The sequence below is a fragment of the Orcinus orca genome, chromosome 6 (genome assembly GCF_937001465.1).
Source record: "Orcinus orca chromosome 6, mOrcOrc1.1, whole genome shotgun sequence".
NCBI lineage: Eukaryota > Metazoa > Chordata > Mammalia > Artiodactyla > Delphinidae > Orcinus > Orcinus orca.
Window position 1 is genome coordinate 114814986 of NC_064564.1, and position 18449 is coordinate 114833434.

At 54.8% G+C, this 18449-nt stretch overlaps 1 protein-coding gene across 1 annotated transcript in view; it reads left to right on the forward strand.

The window, feature by feature from the left end:
- HMCN2 (hemicentin 2) overlaps positions 1–18449 on the forward strand; it is a 151608-nt gene that overhangs the window by 17540 nt on the left and 115619 nt on the right. The window contains exons 2-9 of the mRNA XM_012532841.3: positions 3191–3261; positions 4467–4625; positions 5453–5575; positions 11495–11666; positions 12322–12428; positions 13276–13396; positions 15408–15671; positions 18113–18257. Of these exons, the coding sequence (XP_012388295.2) occupies positions 3191–3261; positions 4467–4625; positions 5453–5575; positions 11495–11666; positions 12322–12428; positions 13276–13396; positions 15408–15671; positions 18113–18257 (1162 nt within the window). The remainder of the gene's footprint in view (positions 1–3190; positions 3262–4466; positions 4626–5452; positions 5576–11494; positions 11667–12321; positions 12429–13275; positions 13397–15407; positions 15672–18112; positions 18258–18449) is intronic.

An 18449-nucleotide genomic window follows, 5' to 3' on the forward strand; every position in this document is an offset into this window, starting at 1 on the left:
ACAGGTGGGAGGGAGGATTCAGTGAGCTAATACACAGGAAGCATCTCAGCACATAGGCTGGTACATAGTAAGTGCTTAGGAAATGTCAGAATCATTAATGTTATATATTTTTTAATGAATGTATATTATTATGTAATAAAGAAATAACCAATGTTGAGTAAAATTATTACTCTCCTCAGTCAAACTAGAATTTGAGGACCTCATTGGAGCAAAAGACTGTCTTTGCCTGTCTGCCTTGTGTGAGATTGCCCAGCAATTGTGTGTTCAACCGGCCAGAATGGCCATCATTAAAGTCTACAAATAACAAATGCTGGAGGGGGTGTGAAGAAAGGGGAACCCTCCTACACTGTTAGTGGGAATGTAAATTGGTGCAGCCATTATGGAAAACAGTATGGAGGTTCCTCAAAAAACTAAAAATAGAACTACCATATGATCCAGCAATCCCACTCCTGGGCATATACCGGGACAAAACTATAATTCAAAAAGATACACGCACCCCTATGTTCATAGCAGCACTATTCATAATAGCCAAGATATGGAAACAACCTAAATGTCCATCAACAGACGAATGGATAAAGAAGATGTGATATATATTTATATATACAATGGAATACTACTCGGCCATAAAATAGAATGAAATAATACCATGTGTAGCAGCATGATGGACCTAGAGATTATCATACTAAGTGAAGTAAGTCAGAAAGAGAAAGACAAATACCATGTAATACCACTTATATGTGGAATCTAAAATATGACACAAATGAACCTATCTACGAAACAGAAACAGACTCACAGACATAGAGAACAGACTTGTGGTTGCCAAAGGGGAGGAGGGATGAGAGAGGGAAGGACTGGGAGTTTGGGATTAGCCGGTGCAAACTAGTATATATAAGATGGATAAACAAGAAGGACCTACTGTATAGCCCAGGGAACGCTATTCAATATCCTGTGATAAACCATAATGGAAAAGAATATATATATGTTTAACTGAATCACTTTGCTGTAAAGCAGAAATTAATACAACATTGTAAATCAACTATACTTCAATAAAATTTAAAAAAAGAAAAGGAAAAAAAAAAAAAGCATTGTACGTTCAGATCAGCAGGGCCAGCTCCTGCTTGCTGAGCCTTTGCTCTAACCCAAGCGAGGTGTTTCCTTCCCTGAGTTAATGGATTCTCACAATGGTGGTTCTCAGCTAGGAGAAATGCATCATTTTACAGATGGGGAAACTGAGGCTTGGGACGGTGAAGAAAGCTCTGAGAAGCCGCACGACTGGTGGAGGGTGGAGCCAGGATTCCAGTCAGCTCTGCCTGACGTCAAAGGTGAGGGTTTGGCTGAATTAGTCACTGCAGAGTTCAGGAGGAAGCCAGTGGAGAAGGCTTGGTAAAGGCCAGAGCAGGTGCGGAAGGGGCCGTTGGATGTGGGAATAAATACAGAGCAAAGAGTCAGGGTCCTCCAGGTGGTGATTCTGAAAGTATACAGCAGAGGAGCTGGTGTCCAGACCCTCCCTTGGTAATGGTGGATGAATGCCGGATAATTCCATGTGCTTCCTTTTCTAAGAAGGACTAGGTCTGTTGACGAGTTGCCAAGTATGGGAATTTTTCTTAGGGTGACTGGAATATAGAATTTTTGAACTAAAAATAGTCCATTACTAGAGTTCACCAAGGACTCAAATGAAATATTTCCTGAAGAAATCCGATGTCCACATCATCTTGCAAAACCCGCACTGTGCACATGTCCACATGGCGAGTTGGAATTCTGGCTGTGTTCTCAGTGCACTGGTAGCCTTGTCGTATGTTAGCTGTGGCTTTCAATGACACTCTTGAATAAAAAACTATTTATTCGGGAAAATTTCAAGCATATACAAAGTAAGCAGAATAGTATAATGAATTCTTATATCCCCCTCGCCCAGCATCACCAAATCTTCAAAAAAATCTGCCATTCTTGTTTCATCTGTATCTCCTCCCACCCTCCACTCCCCCACTCAACGATGATCATTTTTTACGTTTCTTTTTCTGTGAGGTAAAATTAACATACGTTGAAATGGGCAAATCTTTGCTTTACACTTTTGACAAACGGATACACCCGCGGAACCCACATTCCCATCACAATATAGAGCGTTTCTGCCTTCCCAGACAGTTCCTTGGATCTCCCTATCCCACAGACAACCTCCGTTCTGATTTTTTTCACCTTTGATTAATTCTGCCAGTTCCAGAGCTTTCTGTAAATGGAACCGTATAGTAGGCACCCTTCTGTGTCTGGCTTCTTTCGTGCAGGATGATGTCTGCGAGATTCATCCATCTGGTTGCCTGTATTGGTAGCTCGTTCCGTTTTCTGGCTGAGTGGTATTTGATTATACGAATGTACCTCAGTTTGTTTATTCATTCACCAGTTATGGACATCTGGCTTGTTTCCAGTTCTGGGCTATTGTGAAAACAGCTGCTATGAACATTGGAGTACAAGTCTTGGTGTGGACGTATGTTTTCATTTGTCTTGGGTAAATACCTAGGAGTGGAAAGACTGGATCCTGTGGCAGGTGCACGTTTAACTTTGTAGAAACTTCCGTTTGTTTCCAAAGCGGCTGAACCATTTTTGCATTCCCACCGGCAGTGCATGAAAGTTTCAGTTACTCCACATCCTTGCCAACATTTGGGATCACAGCCCTTGTAATTAATCCCGCTCTTTTCAAGTGAGCTAATATATGGATGCAGTTTCTGGAAGGTTTAGCTTCTGTGGGTCAGTCTGCTGTTGGCCAGTTGCTCTGTGGTCCAAAACTTTATTTTCTCAATTCTCTGTTTCTTTGTCTTCCCAGAATTCCCTTCCCACTGATGCGGGGGCTGGGTGGGCTGGTAGAGGGGAGGTTTCTAGGGGAGTCATAGTCACAAAAGATCGGGAACTGTGGGTCTGGGGGCGGGACTGGAGGTTTGCCCCCTGCTCCATCTCTCTGCTCCCCTGGAGCTCTGGGTCCAGTTTGGAGCGGGCAGAGGGCCAAGTGGCCTGACCTCCCTTCCAGATCTGACCCTGGCAGCCCTGGGAGCTGCTCCCCTACCACTTCCCCATTTGTGGAGGTCTCTGAGGTCCAGGCGTCAGCTCCTCTCCCCTCTGATGGTGACGCAGTTGCTGACCCAGACCACGGGGGCTATGCTTCTGGGGGTCCAAACTCACCTGGTCCTCTCTCTCTTCCCTGCAGATATTGGCCCGGTGACCCTCACGGCCGACCCAGCGGTGTTTCAGAGGGAGCTGAGAGAACTCTACGTGCAGGTAGGCCGCCCCGCCCCTGGCTGCTGGCCCTCTGTGTCCTTCTGCCCCGTCCCTGCCAGAGGCCAAGGTCTTTGCCCCACCTGGGGGCCAAGGTGGTGCTTCCTGCAACCGCTATGACGTGCCTCCCAGCTCTGCCTGGGGCTCCCCCCCCCCAGCTTGGGGGTCCTGCAGATTTTGTACTTTGGGGGGTTCCTTCCTTTATTCAGTGAACCAAGTACCTACAGGAGTCCCTGAGCCTGGCATGTAGAAGGTAGTCATTATTTACTGCATGGATGCAGGCTTGGAAGGAGGGGGTATGTGGCAGCTGAGGGAGGATTCAAGAGGGGTCAATTCAGACCCCCCAAACCTGGCCCGAGACTGGGTCAGATGTCCCGTGGCCCCCTCGGCTTTTGGGCCACACTGAGCACCCTGGTTCCGCATACGTCTCCCCCACCCAGCTTCCTGCAGGCAGGGGTCCCACGGATCGGTCTAGCTCACCGCCAAGTCCCCCAGGGCCCAGAACAGGGCCCGGCACACGGAAGGGATGAGTGAACCAAAGAGAGAAGCGTTTCCTGAAGTTACCACGTGCACACCCTGCTTCCAGTGCTGGGTGTGCGAACCTGGGGGGCAGAGAGCTCCTGGCCGGTGGGCGGGGAGGGGAGGGCTGTGTGTTTATGTGGAATCGGTTCCAGGGCGGGTCACAGCGAGGATCTGAGGAGGCGGCTTTGAATGTTTTCCTCTGCCCACCCCTCACCTCTCCTTCTCCTGGCGACCCCTCTACCCCTGTATCCTCCAAGCCTTGGCTAACATGTGGCTTCTTTGGCGTATCTCTTCGATGTCCTGGTGGCTCCCATCCCTCCTATCGCACTGGTAGCACTCCTCACAATGGTAACTAAATGCTTGTGCTGTGCTTGTTACTGTCAGGTCTGCCTCCCATCCAGACTCTGTGGGAGGGACCGTGTCGCTCGGGCATGGGTGAGTGAATGAGTGAATGAAGGAGTGAATGAAGGAATGAGTGAGTGAATGAAGGAATGAATGAATGAGTGAATGAATGAGAGATGAAGCGGATTGGATGCTACACTGTGTCTCAGGGAAGGGAGTGGCTGGGGCCCTGGCATGACCCTGGATGGGCAGGACAGAGGCCACTGGAGGGGGACCCCCACCTCCCTGGGTGGTGCCCACGGCGAGGAGGTGGGCGGCAGCCGCTGACCCGCCCTGTCCTGCAGGGAGGCGGGGACTGCCCAGAGATGAGCATGGGGGCCATCAAGGCTGCCGTGGAGGTCGCTAACCCCGGCTCCTTCATCTACGTTTTCTCGGACGCCCGCGCCAAGGACTACCACAAGAAGGATGAGGTGCTGCAGCTGCTGCAGCTTAAACAGTCACGGGTGAGCCACCACGAGGGGGTGCTGGGGAAGCTGGGGTCTCCGAGGGCTGCCCCAAGCCCCCCTCCCTCCCTCCACCCCCCACCCCCCCAACCCCCCGCTGGAGAGCTGAGCTGCTGCTTCTCTGTGTCCAGCCTCCGCCAGGAGTGCCGACCAGCCCACTGACTGAGCTGGGCTGTGAAGTCCAAGTGTGTTCTCATGCTCCTGCCCCGTCTGCCAGGCCGCAGGCCTCCCTGGCGAGACCCATTTTTGATAAAGACCACACCGCCCTGCTCCCTTCACACCCCGTCAGAGCCCGGGCAATCCGTCTTCCTCCTGGCGTCGCCTCTGCATTGTCTAAGGGTCTGGAAGACGTGCTGGGGTTTTTGCTTCTTGCTTTCACAGAGAGGGGTTGGGAAGGAGATGTGTGCAGGGAAGGAAGGAGGGCCCGCCCACTGGAATCCTTGGGAAAGACCTCAGGGGCTGGGATGCCTCTCTGCTCTCCCCTCTGGAACAAACTCGGGTTCTCCAAGGTTCTTCTAGCTCTGCGGCCTCCAGGGGCCACTTGGAGCAGAGTCGGTTTCCATTCCCTTCCTCGTAGATTTGATAACGGCTCCCATTTATTGAGCACCTACTGTATTCCTGGCCCTGTGGTGAACACGTGACCTGCATCAGTCCTGACCCCCACGGGGCGGGAACTCCTATCATTCCCATTTTACAGATGCATCGCCTGAGCCCAGAGAGAGGAAGGGGCTTTCTCCAGGTCACTCCTCCCTGGTTCTGGCCTTGCTACTCATACCTGTAGAAGGTGGCAGAGGAGCCATGAGCCAGGCTGCCTGTCTCTCTTCTAGGTGGTCTTTGTGCTGACGGGGGACTGTGGTGACCGTACTCATCCTGGCTACCTGGCCTACGAGGAGATTGCTGCCACCAGCTCCGGGCAGGTGTTCCACCTGGACAGGCAGCAGGTGACCGAGGTGAGCCGGCCCTGACGTGCTGCATCTCTGGGCGGCTCGGCCCATGGGTTGGTTGCCGTCATGGATGAGTGGTGCCGGGCGCTCACACCACAGCAGGAAGCGCAGGAAGCCCGGTGCTCAGGGATTTTGGGCATCATCTGGCCAAACCCTCTCGCTCGCCCCCAAAGCAGGTGCTGCGGGTTTCTCAGTTTTGCCCGTAAAAAGATTGGGGCTTGAAGGAGCACCCCGGGTTTTAGCCCGGGTCCCCCAGGAGGTCCAGGCTGGTAGGATAGATCTAACAAAGGCTGGCAGAGCGGGGGGAGCTTCTCCCCAGAGTCGAGGAGCCCAGGAGTGGGTGGAGGAGCATGGGGGCGGCCATCAGGTTTGGGCTGTGTTGCTGGGACAGGAAGTCGAGCTTGGGGACTTGGCAGGGAGAGGATTGCTCGGCCCTGAAGCCTGATGTGCAGGGCTGCTGACGCCCCAGCGCTGACCAGGTGTCTGCGTCCTCATCTCGGTCTTGGACCAGGTGCCTGCCCTTCTTCCCCTCCAGGCTCCATCAGTTGCTCAGCTCTCTCCCCGCTTTCCCTCTGCCCAGCACATCCATTCCTCCCCAGGAGCCAGAGGGATCCTTCCAGTGGCATGTTGGTAAATGTTTCACAACCATCTCTCTCTGGAAGGAACAAGAATGCCCGCTTCCATGGTGTAAATACTCCTACTTTGGCTGGTTTCAAGCTGCCGTCATGAAGTCACAGAGCATGGGAAGTGATGCTCATAATTGGCCTTCTTGAGCCTGTATGAGCTGGTCCTGCATCCCACTGGACCCTCTAAAACAAATCGGACCAACAGGTCCCGCCCCATTGTCCCCTGGAACAGGTCCAGACCCTTATCTGAGCTCTGCCTCTCGGAGCCTATCGCCTGTGTTCTCCCCCTTGCCCGCTGCTGCCGCCCTGCTGGCCTCTCTGCTCTTTCTTCAGTGCCCCGTGTCTTTCCTCCCCCAGGGCCTTTGCTCGTGTGGCTTGTTTTTCCAGCTTCTCCTCCCCTGGCCCCTCCTCTTCCCAGTCTTAGCTGAAATACACCTTCCTCGATTTCCCATCAAATTAAGTCTCCTATCATACCCTCTCCCAGCTCTCTGTACTGCTTTATAGAATCATAGTTTTGCAGCTGTGCGATTATTTAATGCCATTAGGCTGTGAGCTCCCTGAGGGCAGGGCCCTTAAGTTCCTGTCTGCTACGGTATCTCCAGCACCTGGTACAGCCAGCAGCAGGGAGCAGGTGTTTGGTAAGTAGCTGGTGAATGGATGACATGGAGTCCCTTGTGCGCGAGGAAGAGGAAGATGAGAGGAACAGCGACTCTGAGGCCACCGCGGCCTCGGGCCAGCCCTGCTCTTGCCTCCGGGAGAGGGTATGGTATGTTGTATGTTTATGATCTCCAGGGCCGTGTTTAGGTTAGCGCCTTCGCTCCCTGTTGAAAGATGGCGTTTATGGTTCTCTGCTACACATTAGGATTTATTTCTTTTGGCGTGTCAGCGTGCTCTGGTACTAAGCCACCCAAGCAAGGGTGGGAGGCATTTCAGATTGGAATGACGGCTTGGTCCCTGTTTTGGCGGTGTCCTATCTGGGCAGTTGCTCGGGAACTGGGTTCCTGCTGGGGCAAATCAGACGTCAGGCGTCTGGGTGGGTCGGTGGAGGACCGCTTGCTCAGGTGTGGGGCTGGACTCTCCTAGCCTCTCCCTCGAGCCATGGCACCTGGGGCAAGCCCCTGGCTCCTGGCCGTGGTGCCAGCCTTCTGCCATGGCAGCCTGGCCGGGCAGGACACGTCTGACGTGGTAGGACATCCGATGGCCAGGATTGGCTGCCCCTGGCTGGGGACCTGGATCCCGCTCCTCCCTGAATAGAGCTCTGTCATTCGTTAGCTTCATGCCTTGTACCTGGCCCCTTCCAGATGTCCCCAGACATTTGGCAAGCCTGGGAAGGTAGCCGGGGCAGCCAGGGTCGTGGTCATCCCCCCAGGAGAGGGAACAGTGTCTTTGCCCAAGCCAAGGGGGCTCCGGCTAGAAGAAGTTGCAAAAGTCCCCCAAACCCCGCCTGTGTAGTCAGTTCTTTGACCATTTCAAAGTGTGTCCAGTATGGCAGGAACGACACATAGAGTGCGTTCCCTCTTCCCTTCATTTATCGAGCACGTACTCTGCGCTGGTGCAGCTTTAGGTGCTGGGCGCCGAGAGATTATCCATCAATCTTAGGTCTCTGTGCTTTCTGGCGTTTAGCTTTTTCCACCTTTGAGATTCCAGCGTAACTAAAGGAGGGTGAAGATCCTCTCGCCCTGGGAGGGGTAACCTGTAGCTTTTGCCATCCTTCAGCGGACAGGGGAAGCAGGCAGCGTGACCCCTTGGGCCTGTCCCAGAGGTGTGCATTTTTAATTAGGACTTAGCTAGGTCCAAGAACCTCCTTGCCCCAGCACATCTTTCCCACAGGCTTCCCCCCAGCTCAGACCCAGCTCAACGTCCTGTCCCCAGGTCCAACAGAACGGTCAGAATTTCTGGGAGAGCCCATCATCCTGAAGCCCTCTGGGGTCCTGGGAAGTCCCACTCTGGGGGCTCAGACCCTTTCCCTGTCCAGCACCAGCAGGTACAAATATGACAAATTGCTCAGAATCTGGGCATTAACCAGGGGAAAGGTGAACTGCCTTCTAAGACAGTAAGGGGGAGGGGGAGGGGAGGTCAGATTAACCCGTGGTTTGGATTAACAGATCAGGAGACACAGGCCCTGGAGATGACCTCATCCTGGACCCTTCCCAGAGGAGGTGGGGTGGTAGGGGGTTAAGGTCACATGCTGTCTTCAGACCCCAGCTCTGCCACCTGTCTGCTGTGTGACCTTGAGCACAGCACTTAACGTCTCTGGGCCTTTGTTTCCTCAGCTGCGCCGTTGGGTTATGAGGGCTACTGCCTGGAGAGATGGTGACAAGGGTAGGAGGAAGACCTCTGCATGAGGCCAGGCACCAGGGAGCCCTGGGGGAGGGTTAGTGGTGGCCGTACCTCCAGCGCCTGCGCTTCTGTGTGGAGCGCAGAACACACACACCGCAGCTCTAGCGAAGCCCCCTCAGGGGTAAGAGCTTTCTCTGGAAAAGGTTCTCAGGAAGGTAGAGGCTGGGCCCAGTGCCCCGTGGTGCCCAGTTGTCAAGGGCCCTCAGTTTTCTGATCTGTGGTTCTCGAGGCCCATTTGACGCCCCCGGTCCCAGCTTCCCCGCTCGGTTTCCTCACCCCGACTGTCAGATGCTTTGGGAGGAGACTCAGGGGATGATTTATCTGCTGTGAACCGCTGAGCGGCAACCATCTGGCCAGGGTTGCAGCGCCAGATTCTCTCATTCTTTCCCCATCAGCAACAGAGATGAGCCCCAGTGCATTGCTGGCTCCCAGGCCCCCCTGTCCTGCTAACATCTGGAAGCCATTACCTTCGCAAATAAACATTGCTCGATGAAGGCTGTCTGCTCAGAAGTTTCCCTCGATTCCTCTCTGAGTCCCCGGGCCATCGCCAGGCCCAGAAGCCTTTGCCCCCAGGCCTGGGCCTGCAGCCGCCTGGCCTTGCTGTGGGCAAGAGGGTCAGCTCCCCCAGCTCTGGAGTGGTGATGTGCTTACAGGGCAGCCCTCGTGGGCGGGCTGCCTCCTGATGGGGTCGCTGGCCTCCTGTCCCGTCTCAGCCCTCTCCGTGCAGTAGCCTGAGCTCTTGGGCATCTTCTCTCCATCAAAAAATCCTAGAAAGAGCTTGTAATGACAGTTGCAACACAGTAGCGGGTGTGACCCATCTGGGTAATTGTCAACGAGTGCTGCCACCCCCTCCTGGCAGCTTTGCTCATTTCTGATTTCCTCCTGACCCCTGAGAAGGCCTGGCCCGGGGGGAGAAGGACAGTGGTCACAGAGCTGTTGCTTTGCTGTCCCCCGACAGCCTCACTTACCTCACCAGCTTCTGTCTGCCTTTCTAGCTGGGAGCCTTAGCCGCTGCTTCTGATCGACCTCCACACGGACGAAGAGCCTTGCCTTCATTTCTTAACCAAAATAGGTGGGATCTTTTCAAGAGAAACATCCCTTAGAAAGTTAGGCAGAAACAGAAGAATGGAGTAGCTCCAAATAAAAAAACAGAGGAGTTTTCAGAACACAGAATTCTCGTCCAGTGATAACTGAAATCTAGCTGTAAAATCTAGGCGCACATGTTCCAGCTCAGTCTGACCAAAACATATTCATTTTCCAAATCTCGAGCAATTCTTCCAATTCCCTTCTGTACCCTTTCCCTTCCACGGAAGATCACATGGTAGGCAGAGCTGGAGGACTGTCATTGAGAGCAAGGATGGCCAATGTGTAGCATGCCAGACACCACATTCTAATTCCAGATCCACGGCAGACTTGCTGCTCGATCACAGACCTTTTTCTAATTGCGGCTGAACGTGGCTTCACATTTCTCAAAACAGTATTCCAGGAAGTCACTTCCTGTTGATTAGAACTGGTAAACGACAGGATACCCCTATGGTGGCTCAGGTATATTCTAAAGTCATGCTTGTAAAGACGTACTTGTTCCTTTCAATTGATTTTTGCTTAAACATTTTCTGTGAGAAGTGTCAAAGATATAGAAAAGTAAAAACGGGGACTTCCCTGGTGGCGCAGTGGTTAAGAATCCGCCTGCCGATGCAGGGGACACGGGTTCGGGCCCTGGTCCGGGAAGATCCCACAAGCCGCAGAGCAACTAAGCCCATGGGCCACAACTACTGAGCCTGCGCTCTAGAGCCCGTGAGCCACAACTACTGAACCCAAGTGCCACAACTACCGAAGCCCACTCGCCTAGAGCCCGTGCTCCGCAACAAGAGAAGCCACCGCGATGGGAAGCCCTTATGCTGCAGCGAAGAGTAGCCCCTGCTCGCCGTGACTAGAGACAAAGCCCGCACGCAGCAACGAAGACCCAATGCAGCCAAAAATAAGTTAAAAAAAAAAAAAGACTCCAGCGTAACCCACGACATCACCTGATAAAATGACTAGTACTTTGCTAGTATCAGCTGATGCCAAGCCCATATTCAACTTTCCCTACTTGTCCTCAAAATGTCAAATCAGGATTTAATCAAGGGCTGTGCATTTCATTGGGTTCTTATGTCTGTTAAGTTTCCTTAAATCTGAGGTAGTCCACCATTTTTTCATGCCGCTAACTTGTTGGAGAGGTATTGCTTATACAGTGTCCCGTGCTGCGGATTCATCTGATTGTTTCCTTATTCAGGAAAATAAGTGGGATGGTATTTTGGAGAGAGAGTTACCTGTTACCTGATTTTCAACGGGACCTGTCTGAAAGAGGAAGATTTTAGAATGAATAAAAGCAGTTGTGGAAACAAAGGACATAAGATTTCTCAGTGTTGTGACAAGGGTCAGGAAGGGGCTGTCTTTGCTGTCTGCTTAGAGACATGGTCCTGCTTAGAGAGCATGGTGTCCAGGTGAGGGTGTGGTCTGAGGCCCCTTGGGCAGGGGATGGTGAACCACATGGCTCTGGGAGAGATTCCGGATCTCCAGAGTTCATCAGTGTGTAGGAGGCATCAGGAGGGCTTCCTGGAGGAAGTGATGGGTGTCACAGAAGTTGGCCATGTGAGGAAGGAGGGAAGTCTTCCCAGCAGAGGGCACCCTTTGCTCCTTCTGGCCCAGCTGAGTCCTCTGGATGCCTTCATTCAGGTGTCACAGTTCTGAGCCCACAGGCCAAGAGGGTAGTGATGTGTGAATCGGGCCTAGTATAGGGCAGTGGGGAGTGGGGTGGCCTCAGGTGACCTGGAAAGCCTGTATGCTGCCTAAAAGCCACTGGGGGACCGGATTTTGCACACAACTGGCAGCGTGTTAGGGACCCACCTCCTGTGGGCCAGGCACAAGCAAGACATCACGGGCACCTGCTAAGTGTCAGCTTCTCACACCTGCCTTCCAGGTGCTGAAGTGGGTGGAGTCAGCAATCCAGACCTCCAAGGTGCACCTGCTGTCCACGGACCACGAGGAAGACGGCAAGCACACGTGGAAGATCCCCCTTGACCCCAGCCTGAAGGAGGTCACCATCTCCCTGAGTGGCCCGGGGCCCGAGATAGAAGTCCAAGACCCGCTGGGTACGTGCGCCCCAGGGCTGGCCTCCACCTTGGCCCTGAGACTGAGCTGGGAGTCCAGAATGGGACAGAGAGAGAGGCCCTGGGGTGATAGGGGGTTTGGACATAAGGAGCAAGGAGGGTAGGGGGAATGCCAAGTGAAGGGCAGGGAGGGTACCCGTGGTAGGTGAGGAAGCAGGAAGGCCGTTAGCAGCCCGGCTAAGGGGAATTAAAATGATGACAGTCCCTGGGCTTCAAGGATCACATGGCATGTTCCCCGTGTTCCCTCAGTGGAGCTCTTCGGTGGCCTGGAGAGTCAGTGGGGACAAGAATTAGTGGCACATCGTAGAGATGGGAAGCTGGGGCTCCGGGAGGTGGAGTGACTTGTCGGGTCGCCCAGGGTCAGTGTGATTTGGACCCGGTCTCTGGGCCCCATGGTGCTCTGCAGATGTCCTGAGTATTCAGGTCCAGAGGCCAGGGGTACAGCCGGCACCTGGGGAGGGATGAGGATGGAGATCAGGGTAAGATAGAGGCCCGGGTACCACCGAAGGCCTCTTGTCAGTTCCTCTAGGAAGCCCGAGGCTGGTGTTTGGAGCGCTGTGGGTTCCAGGGGACAGGGTGGGCCGCTGTCACTCCCAGAAAGTGGCTGGGGACTAAGCGGTCCTTGGGGCTTCCACAGGGAGGATCCTGCAGAGGGACGAGGGCCTCGACGTGCTCCTCAACATCCCTGACTCGGCCAAGGTTGTGGCCTTTAAGCCTGAGCATCCTGGGCTGTGGTCCGTCAAGGTAGGGGGCCTGGGGTTCCTGGGGTTGGGGAGACCAGCTTCACCAACCCGAGATACCACCTCCCTCTCGCCGGGCGCTGCGAAGCTGAGAGCTGGAGCGTGGATAGCGATGTGGGCATATCAGTAGAAGTAAAGGGTCAAGAACAGAGGAGGAGTATTCCGCCTTGCATCAGTGAGAGGAAGTGGAGCGCTTTGGGGTTAGTTAGGGAGCTTCTAAGAAAGGCTTACAGAAACCACTTGAGTGTCCAGGTGGGTGACTGAGCTGTCCTGTGAAGAGTGCACAGAAGCAGCAAGGGTGACCTTGGGCTCAGAGGGACAGGACTGGCAGGGGGAGCAGGGTCTGCTGTAATCGGCAAGGTGCTGGGGGCAGGCTGGGCTCCTGACAGAGTGTCCTGGGAGGGGCAGGCTGCTGCTTCAGGAGGATAGGACTCTTGCCAATCAGGCAAATGTACGGAGCCCCTGCTGGGCGCCAGGCACAGTGCTGTGTGCTGCAGGCACCGCTATCCTTCAAACTCTGAGCATCTTTGAGCCAAGAGCTCTCATGCCAAGGCAGGGGTTAGACGTGCAGGGGGACAGACCAGACCCGCAGGAGTTGGGGGCGGTGGTCGTGGGAAAGGCAGGGCAGCTTCGAGAGTGCTACTCAGGACAGTGCCCTAGCTGGGTTTCTTCCACTTCATTTGGGGAGCATCGTGCTGGGCCCCCAGGGAGCGGGTAAGTTGCCCACCTGTATGCAACGGCGGGAGAATTCCAGCTGCCGACTCCAGGCCGGGTCGGGTCGCCCGCCTCCTGCCTGGAGCTGGGGTGCTGGGTTCGGATGCCCCGGTGACGTGGGCCTGGGCCTGTGCTAGGTCTATAGCAGCGGCCGCCATTCAGTCAGGATCACGGGCATCAGCAACGTCGACTTCCGAGCTGGCTTCTCCACTCAGCCCTCCCTGGACCTCAGCCACACCATCGAGTGGCCCCTGCAAGGTACCGTGCTCCTGGCCCCAGGGCGATGCAGGGCTGCCTTCTGCGGAGGTGGGGCTCGCCTTTGGGAAGTGGGGGGAGCTCTGGGGGGAGCCATGACTGTGTGACTATGGAACGGGCCTGCAGAGGCTGGGTCCAGCCTCTCTGTCACATCACCGTGAACTGCGCCCAGGGCCAGCACTCCCTCTGTCGGCTCCAGCCCAGGTGACCCTGGGACCGTTTACCTTTAGAACTTCCTCCCTGCCCCCCAAGGCCTCCAGGACCTCACGCAGTCCCGCTTACTACTCCTTCCCCTTGCTCTTTGTCGAGACCTGTCTGTCCAGAGCCCCACTTCTTCCGGTGAACATCAGGCTAGTCCAATACATTCCAAGGTGCTTCAGTGGACACCTTCCCCGAAAGGGGGACCAGTGTCTCACTCCAAGGGAACGAGCGTCCTGATGGACATTTAGATGCCCCTGGAGGCTGATAGCCTGGGGGGACGTTGGAGGCATAGGATCAGTTGTCCAATGAGAAGCCGCGCACTGGGTTCCGAGGTTGCCTACATACCCCATCATGACTCCACCTGGAGGAAGCTGGGCCCCCGAGCAGGCAGAGACTTCTAGCTCAGGGTGCCAGAGCTTCTTGCCAGAAAATGCCACCTGGTAGCCAGACCAGGGTCCCCATTTATAGTTTGGAAAATATGGTGTCTTGCCACGGGTCCATCCGGAGGATTTTGCGAGGACCAACTGAGCAGAGATGGGGGCGACTAGACCGGGTCAGGCTAACTTTGGACCACAGAATAGCGACCCCTAAATGGTGTGTGCTGGATCCTTAGGGCTTTCTTTCTAGTCTGTATCTCCTCTAATGTCTGTCATTCTTGTCAGCCCTTGTAGGTTTCCCTGCCAGGACCAGCAGTAATATCTTCAAAGTGAAAAAGGGGTCTGCGTGCTCATGTCGTGTTTGTTTCTGCCAGTGGGAGGGAGGGCCCGAGGCAGAGAAACTTAGCTCCTATTCTAAAGCCAAGAGAGAAAAGAAATCCTACATGAAGTGCTACAGTGGGGATTGAAAACTGGCCAGTCTCCAGTGGAAGAGGGTGAAGGGCGTGACCCTCTTTGGTTTCTGCTTCTGATAAAGACGTGGGTCCCAGACATCCAAAAGAGACAGAGAAACAGCAGGGCAATTGCAAATGATAAATAGCGATTGGTCTCAGTGCCAGGGGCACCAGGGAGTGGGCGAGGCTGTGGCTAACTGGACAGTGGGGGTCTGGGCCACAGCTGCTGCACGCCGTTGGCTGCTTCTTGCAATGCGGGAATGGCGCCCAGCGCTGACACATTGATTTTTCAAAGGAATCTGGACTTCTAGATTTGTATGTGCCCCTTCCAGGTTGTTTGATACTTTTTCAAAAATGTGAAGGCACTTCCTGGACCACATCCTCTGGTCCCTGGTTTATGATCAGTGAGAGGAAAAAAACAATGAAAAGCCACCTGCCAAGGGAGCGACCTGACTGTTCCCACATCAGCTTAGGAGACTATAAAACCCAAGTCCAGTTCTGTCTGTCCTGGGATAGCGTGGAAAGTACATTTCAACAAGATAGAAAAGGAAACCAGAGGAAAGATGAGCATGGGGAAAGGATGGGCAGGAGTCAGCCTTCCCAAACCGGGGCGTGTGTCTCACCTCGGCCGGTCCCAGAGCCTGCCTGACGACAGCCAGCAGTTAGTGGTGGGGCAGGGGTGGGGGTACCCCTTCCCAGTTCTGCTCAGTGAGCGCCCCAGTCTGCACAGTAGAGGGGATGTAGCCATGGGAAGCCGTGGGTTGAAGGGACACTGGTGTTTCAGGACCACGGACAGTAGCAAGCCCCCCGCTTCTCTCCTTATCCCACCCAGCATTAGTTAGCCCAGGGAAGAGAAGGTGAGGGAGCGGGTGAAGGTCAGTCAAGCAGGCTGCTCTCTGACTGTGGTCCTAGAGCCCCTGCTTGGGGAGGATCGTGGAGCCCAGCACAGATGGCAGCATCTCCTTCCTCGCCCTTCCTCTGCAGGGGTGCCCATCTCCCTGGTGATCAACTCCACAGGCCTGCAGCCACCCGGCCACCTGGACTCAATGGAACTCTCACACAGCTCAGGGCGGTCCCTCCTGACTTTGCCCATGAGGCTCCTCTCCAACGGATCCACCCATCAGCTGTGGGGTGGGCCGTCCTTCCGCACCCCCCAGGAGCGCTTCTACCTCAAGGTGAAAGGCAAGGACCATGAGGGAAACGCCCTCCTCCGCGTCTCTGGAGTTTCCTACCGTGGGGTGGCCCCAGGTGAGTGATTGGCTCTTACCACCCCCAGCTCCCTGGTTCCCTTGGAGGCTTATTTCTTTCCGGAAGGCTTTTCTGATTAGATTAGATTCAATTAGATTAGATTAGGAAATATTTGTTCATTAAACTTCTCTGGGCAGCAGGCTCTGTAAGGCATTATGCTAAATACTGAGATCTTCAGATGTAGCTTTCAGCTGCAGGATTTGCTGCACAGTCATCCACCCATCCACGCATCCGTCCATGCATCCATCCATCTATCTGTCTATCCATCCACCTGTGCATTCACCATTCGTTTTGTGTCGGTCATGGTACTCGGCACTGTAGACACAGCAGTGGGCAGGACAGTGGGTATGGGTATGCCCTTCCCTAGTCATAATTGCTATCATAGTCAAAATCATGGTAATACTCATCTAGTCACCATTTTGAACACTTTCCGTGGGACAGTCCTGGGCCAAGAGCTTGCCATGCATTAGCTCATTGAATGCTTACACAAGTTCTGAGATGTGTCCCCATTTTATAGCTGGGGAAGCCGAGGTCACCCATTTTATAGGGTTGCTCGAAGGGTTCTGTAAGCTAACGCACATAACAAGACGGCTCTTGGGTATTCAAGAGGCTGCACACAGGACGTGGGAACCGTGGACCGGGACCCTCCACACAGCTGCTGTTACTGTGACGTCATTGTAGGTCACGTTGTGTTGGTTCCCGTGTGTGTGGCTTTTGCTGGTTTCCCGTGTGTCCCTGAGGTCTCACCGTCCGGGCTGGAAGCTCCCAGAGGGCAGGGCAAAGTCTTTGGCTTTCCAGATCTGCCTCTGGTCCTGGGGTGGGGTGGGGTCTGAGTTCACTGGCCATCGGCCTCCTTATTGGGCTTCGTTCCCTCTTCCAGGCCACTCCCCCCTCCCCTGGCAGTGACCGGGGAGGAGTTCAGAGGTGGATGACACTGGCACTCCATCATCAGCTTTGCTGGGGGTCATCCCACTTCATTTAAGGATGCAGGGAGGGTGCCAATGTGCCGGTGGCGACGTGGAGGACCTGGCGGACCCGAGTCGGGCAGGGTGGGGTCGGGGGCTTGGGACCCCTTCTTTCCGTCTCCTGGCCTCCACTCCCCTGCTGTGGCCCCTGGGCTTCTCCTCCCTTGGCCTTTTTTTACAGCTTTGAGGAGGAATTTTCAGGAAGCAATTTCAGCAGCCTCTGTTTCTCTCTCCTGTTCTTTCAGATGGCTCCCAGAGTTTTGAGTTTAGAGCTGGCTTTTGGTCTCCATGTCAGCTGTAGATTAAAGTGTGGAGGCGGGGTTGGGGGCGGGATGTGCCTCCCCTACTTTCCGGGTCTGGGAGGCTGGGAGTTTGACTGAGAGAAGGAGGCTCTGGGTTTGGAGACATGGGGGTGGGGAGGGCGGGACCTCAGGTCCCTGGGCTCTTCGAGCTCAAGGAAGAGGGAGCCGGAGTTGGCCCGGCAGAGGCTTCCAGTGCGTGGGGGTGAGTGGTGGCTGCTGGGCACGCAGCTGAGGACATGGCTGGATGGGCCAACGCCCCTCTCCCCTGGGATGTGGCAGGGAGCCTGTAGCATGATGTCACCAGCCTCCCACCTCCAGCTCTATGCTCAGAGGAGGTCTGGCACATTGCCTCAGCCTCGGAGCATTTCTGGTGGGGATGGGGGAGAGGGCAGCACGAGGGTTCAGCACACGTCCGTGATTGCCCAGTGAGGCACGACAGTCCAAGACTGACCCTGGGGGACAGTTCTCAAGCTTTTCCACTGAAGTAATTCCAAGAGCCAGGGAGAGAATATGTATCACCCCAAGGCCAGGGTCAGGCGAGGGGGGCAGTGGCATCTGATGGGGTTCCCAAGAGGCTCATCCCAAGCTGTGGGATTTCGCGGAAATCTCTTATTTTATCTCAAAAATGCGTGTGAATTTTGTATTCACAGCCACGCTCCAAGTATGCTTACTTTTCAATAAAAAAAGGTTTCCCTCCCACAACTTTGGGTAAAACTGACCCTCCAGGCAGACGAGCAGCCTCACAGCCCTACCCACACCCCCGGGGAGTCCTGTCTGGGGAGCATTTCGTCAGATTTCAGGGCTGGTTTGACTTCTCTGCCCCACAGACTTGCTAAAATGGTGGCACAGGCTGGTCTGTCCTGGCCAGGCTTCTCACAAACCATAAAAACCCCATGAGTTTTCATTGACGGAGCCGGTCCTGCCACATGCATGTGCCAGGTGCTTTCCACGCCCCATCTCTCACCAGCTCCTCACAGCAACACGGTGAGGTCAGTCACCCAATTAACCCCATTTTACAGAGGTGGAAACTGAGGCTTCAGCAGGCGACGTGACCTGCCCTTGGCGACCACTGGCTGGTGGTGCCAGAGATTGTATCCCGGCCTTCTTTCCTCGGCTCATCCCTGTGGGTCTCTGTGTCACTGGAGGGATCCTGAGTGCTGGTCCTTGCCCACAGGTGCCCCCCTGGTCAGCATGCCCCCCAGGATCCATGGCTACCTGCATCAGCCCCTGGTGGTCTCCTGCTCTGTGCACAGCGCCCTCCCCTTCTGGCTACAGCTGCGGCGGGATGGAGCCAGGCTGGGCGAGGAGAGGCACTTTCAGTGAGTGGCTCAGGGCTGTCCGTTGTTCCCAGCCCCAGGGCTCCTGGGGGCCTGATGCCCTGGAGGGATCTAAGGGGAGTGGGTGGCAGGAGTGGGACCTTGGTCTCAGTCATATTGTCCTCCTGGGCACCTCCCAGCTTGGCCAGGGTTGGGGGAGGGTGGTTCCCTGAGGCTCCCACTGCTGCTGGAAGA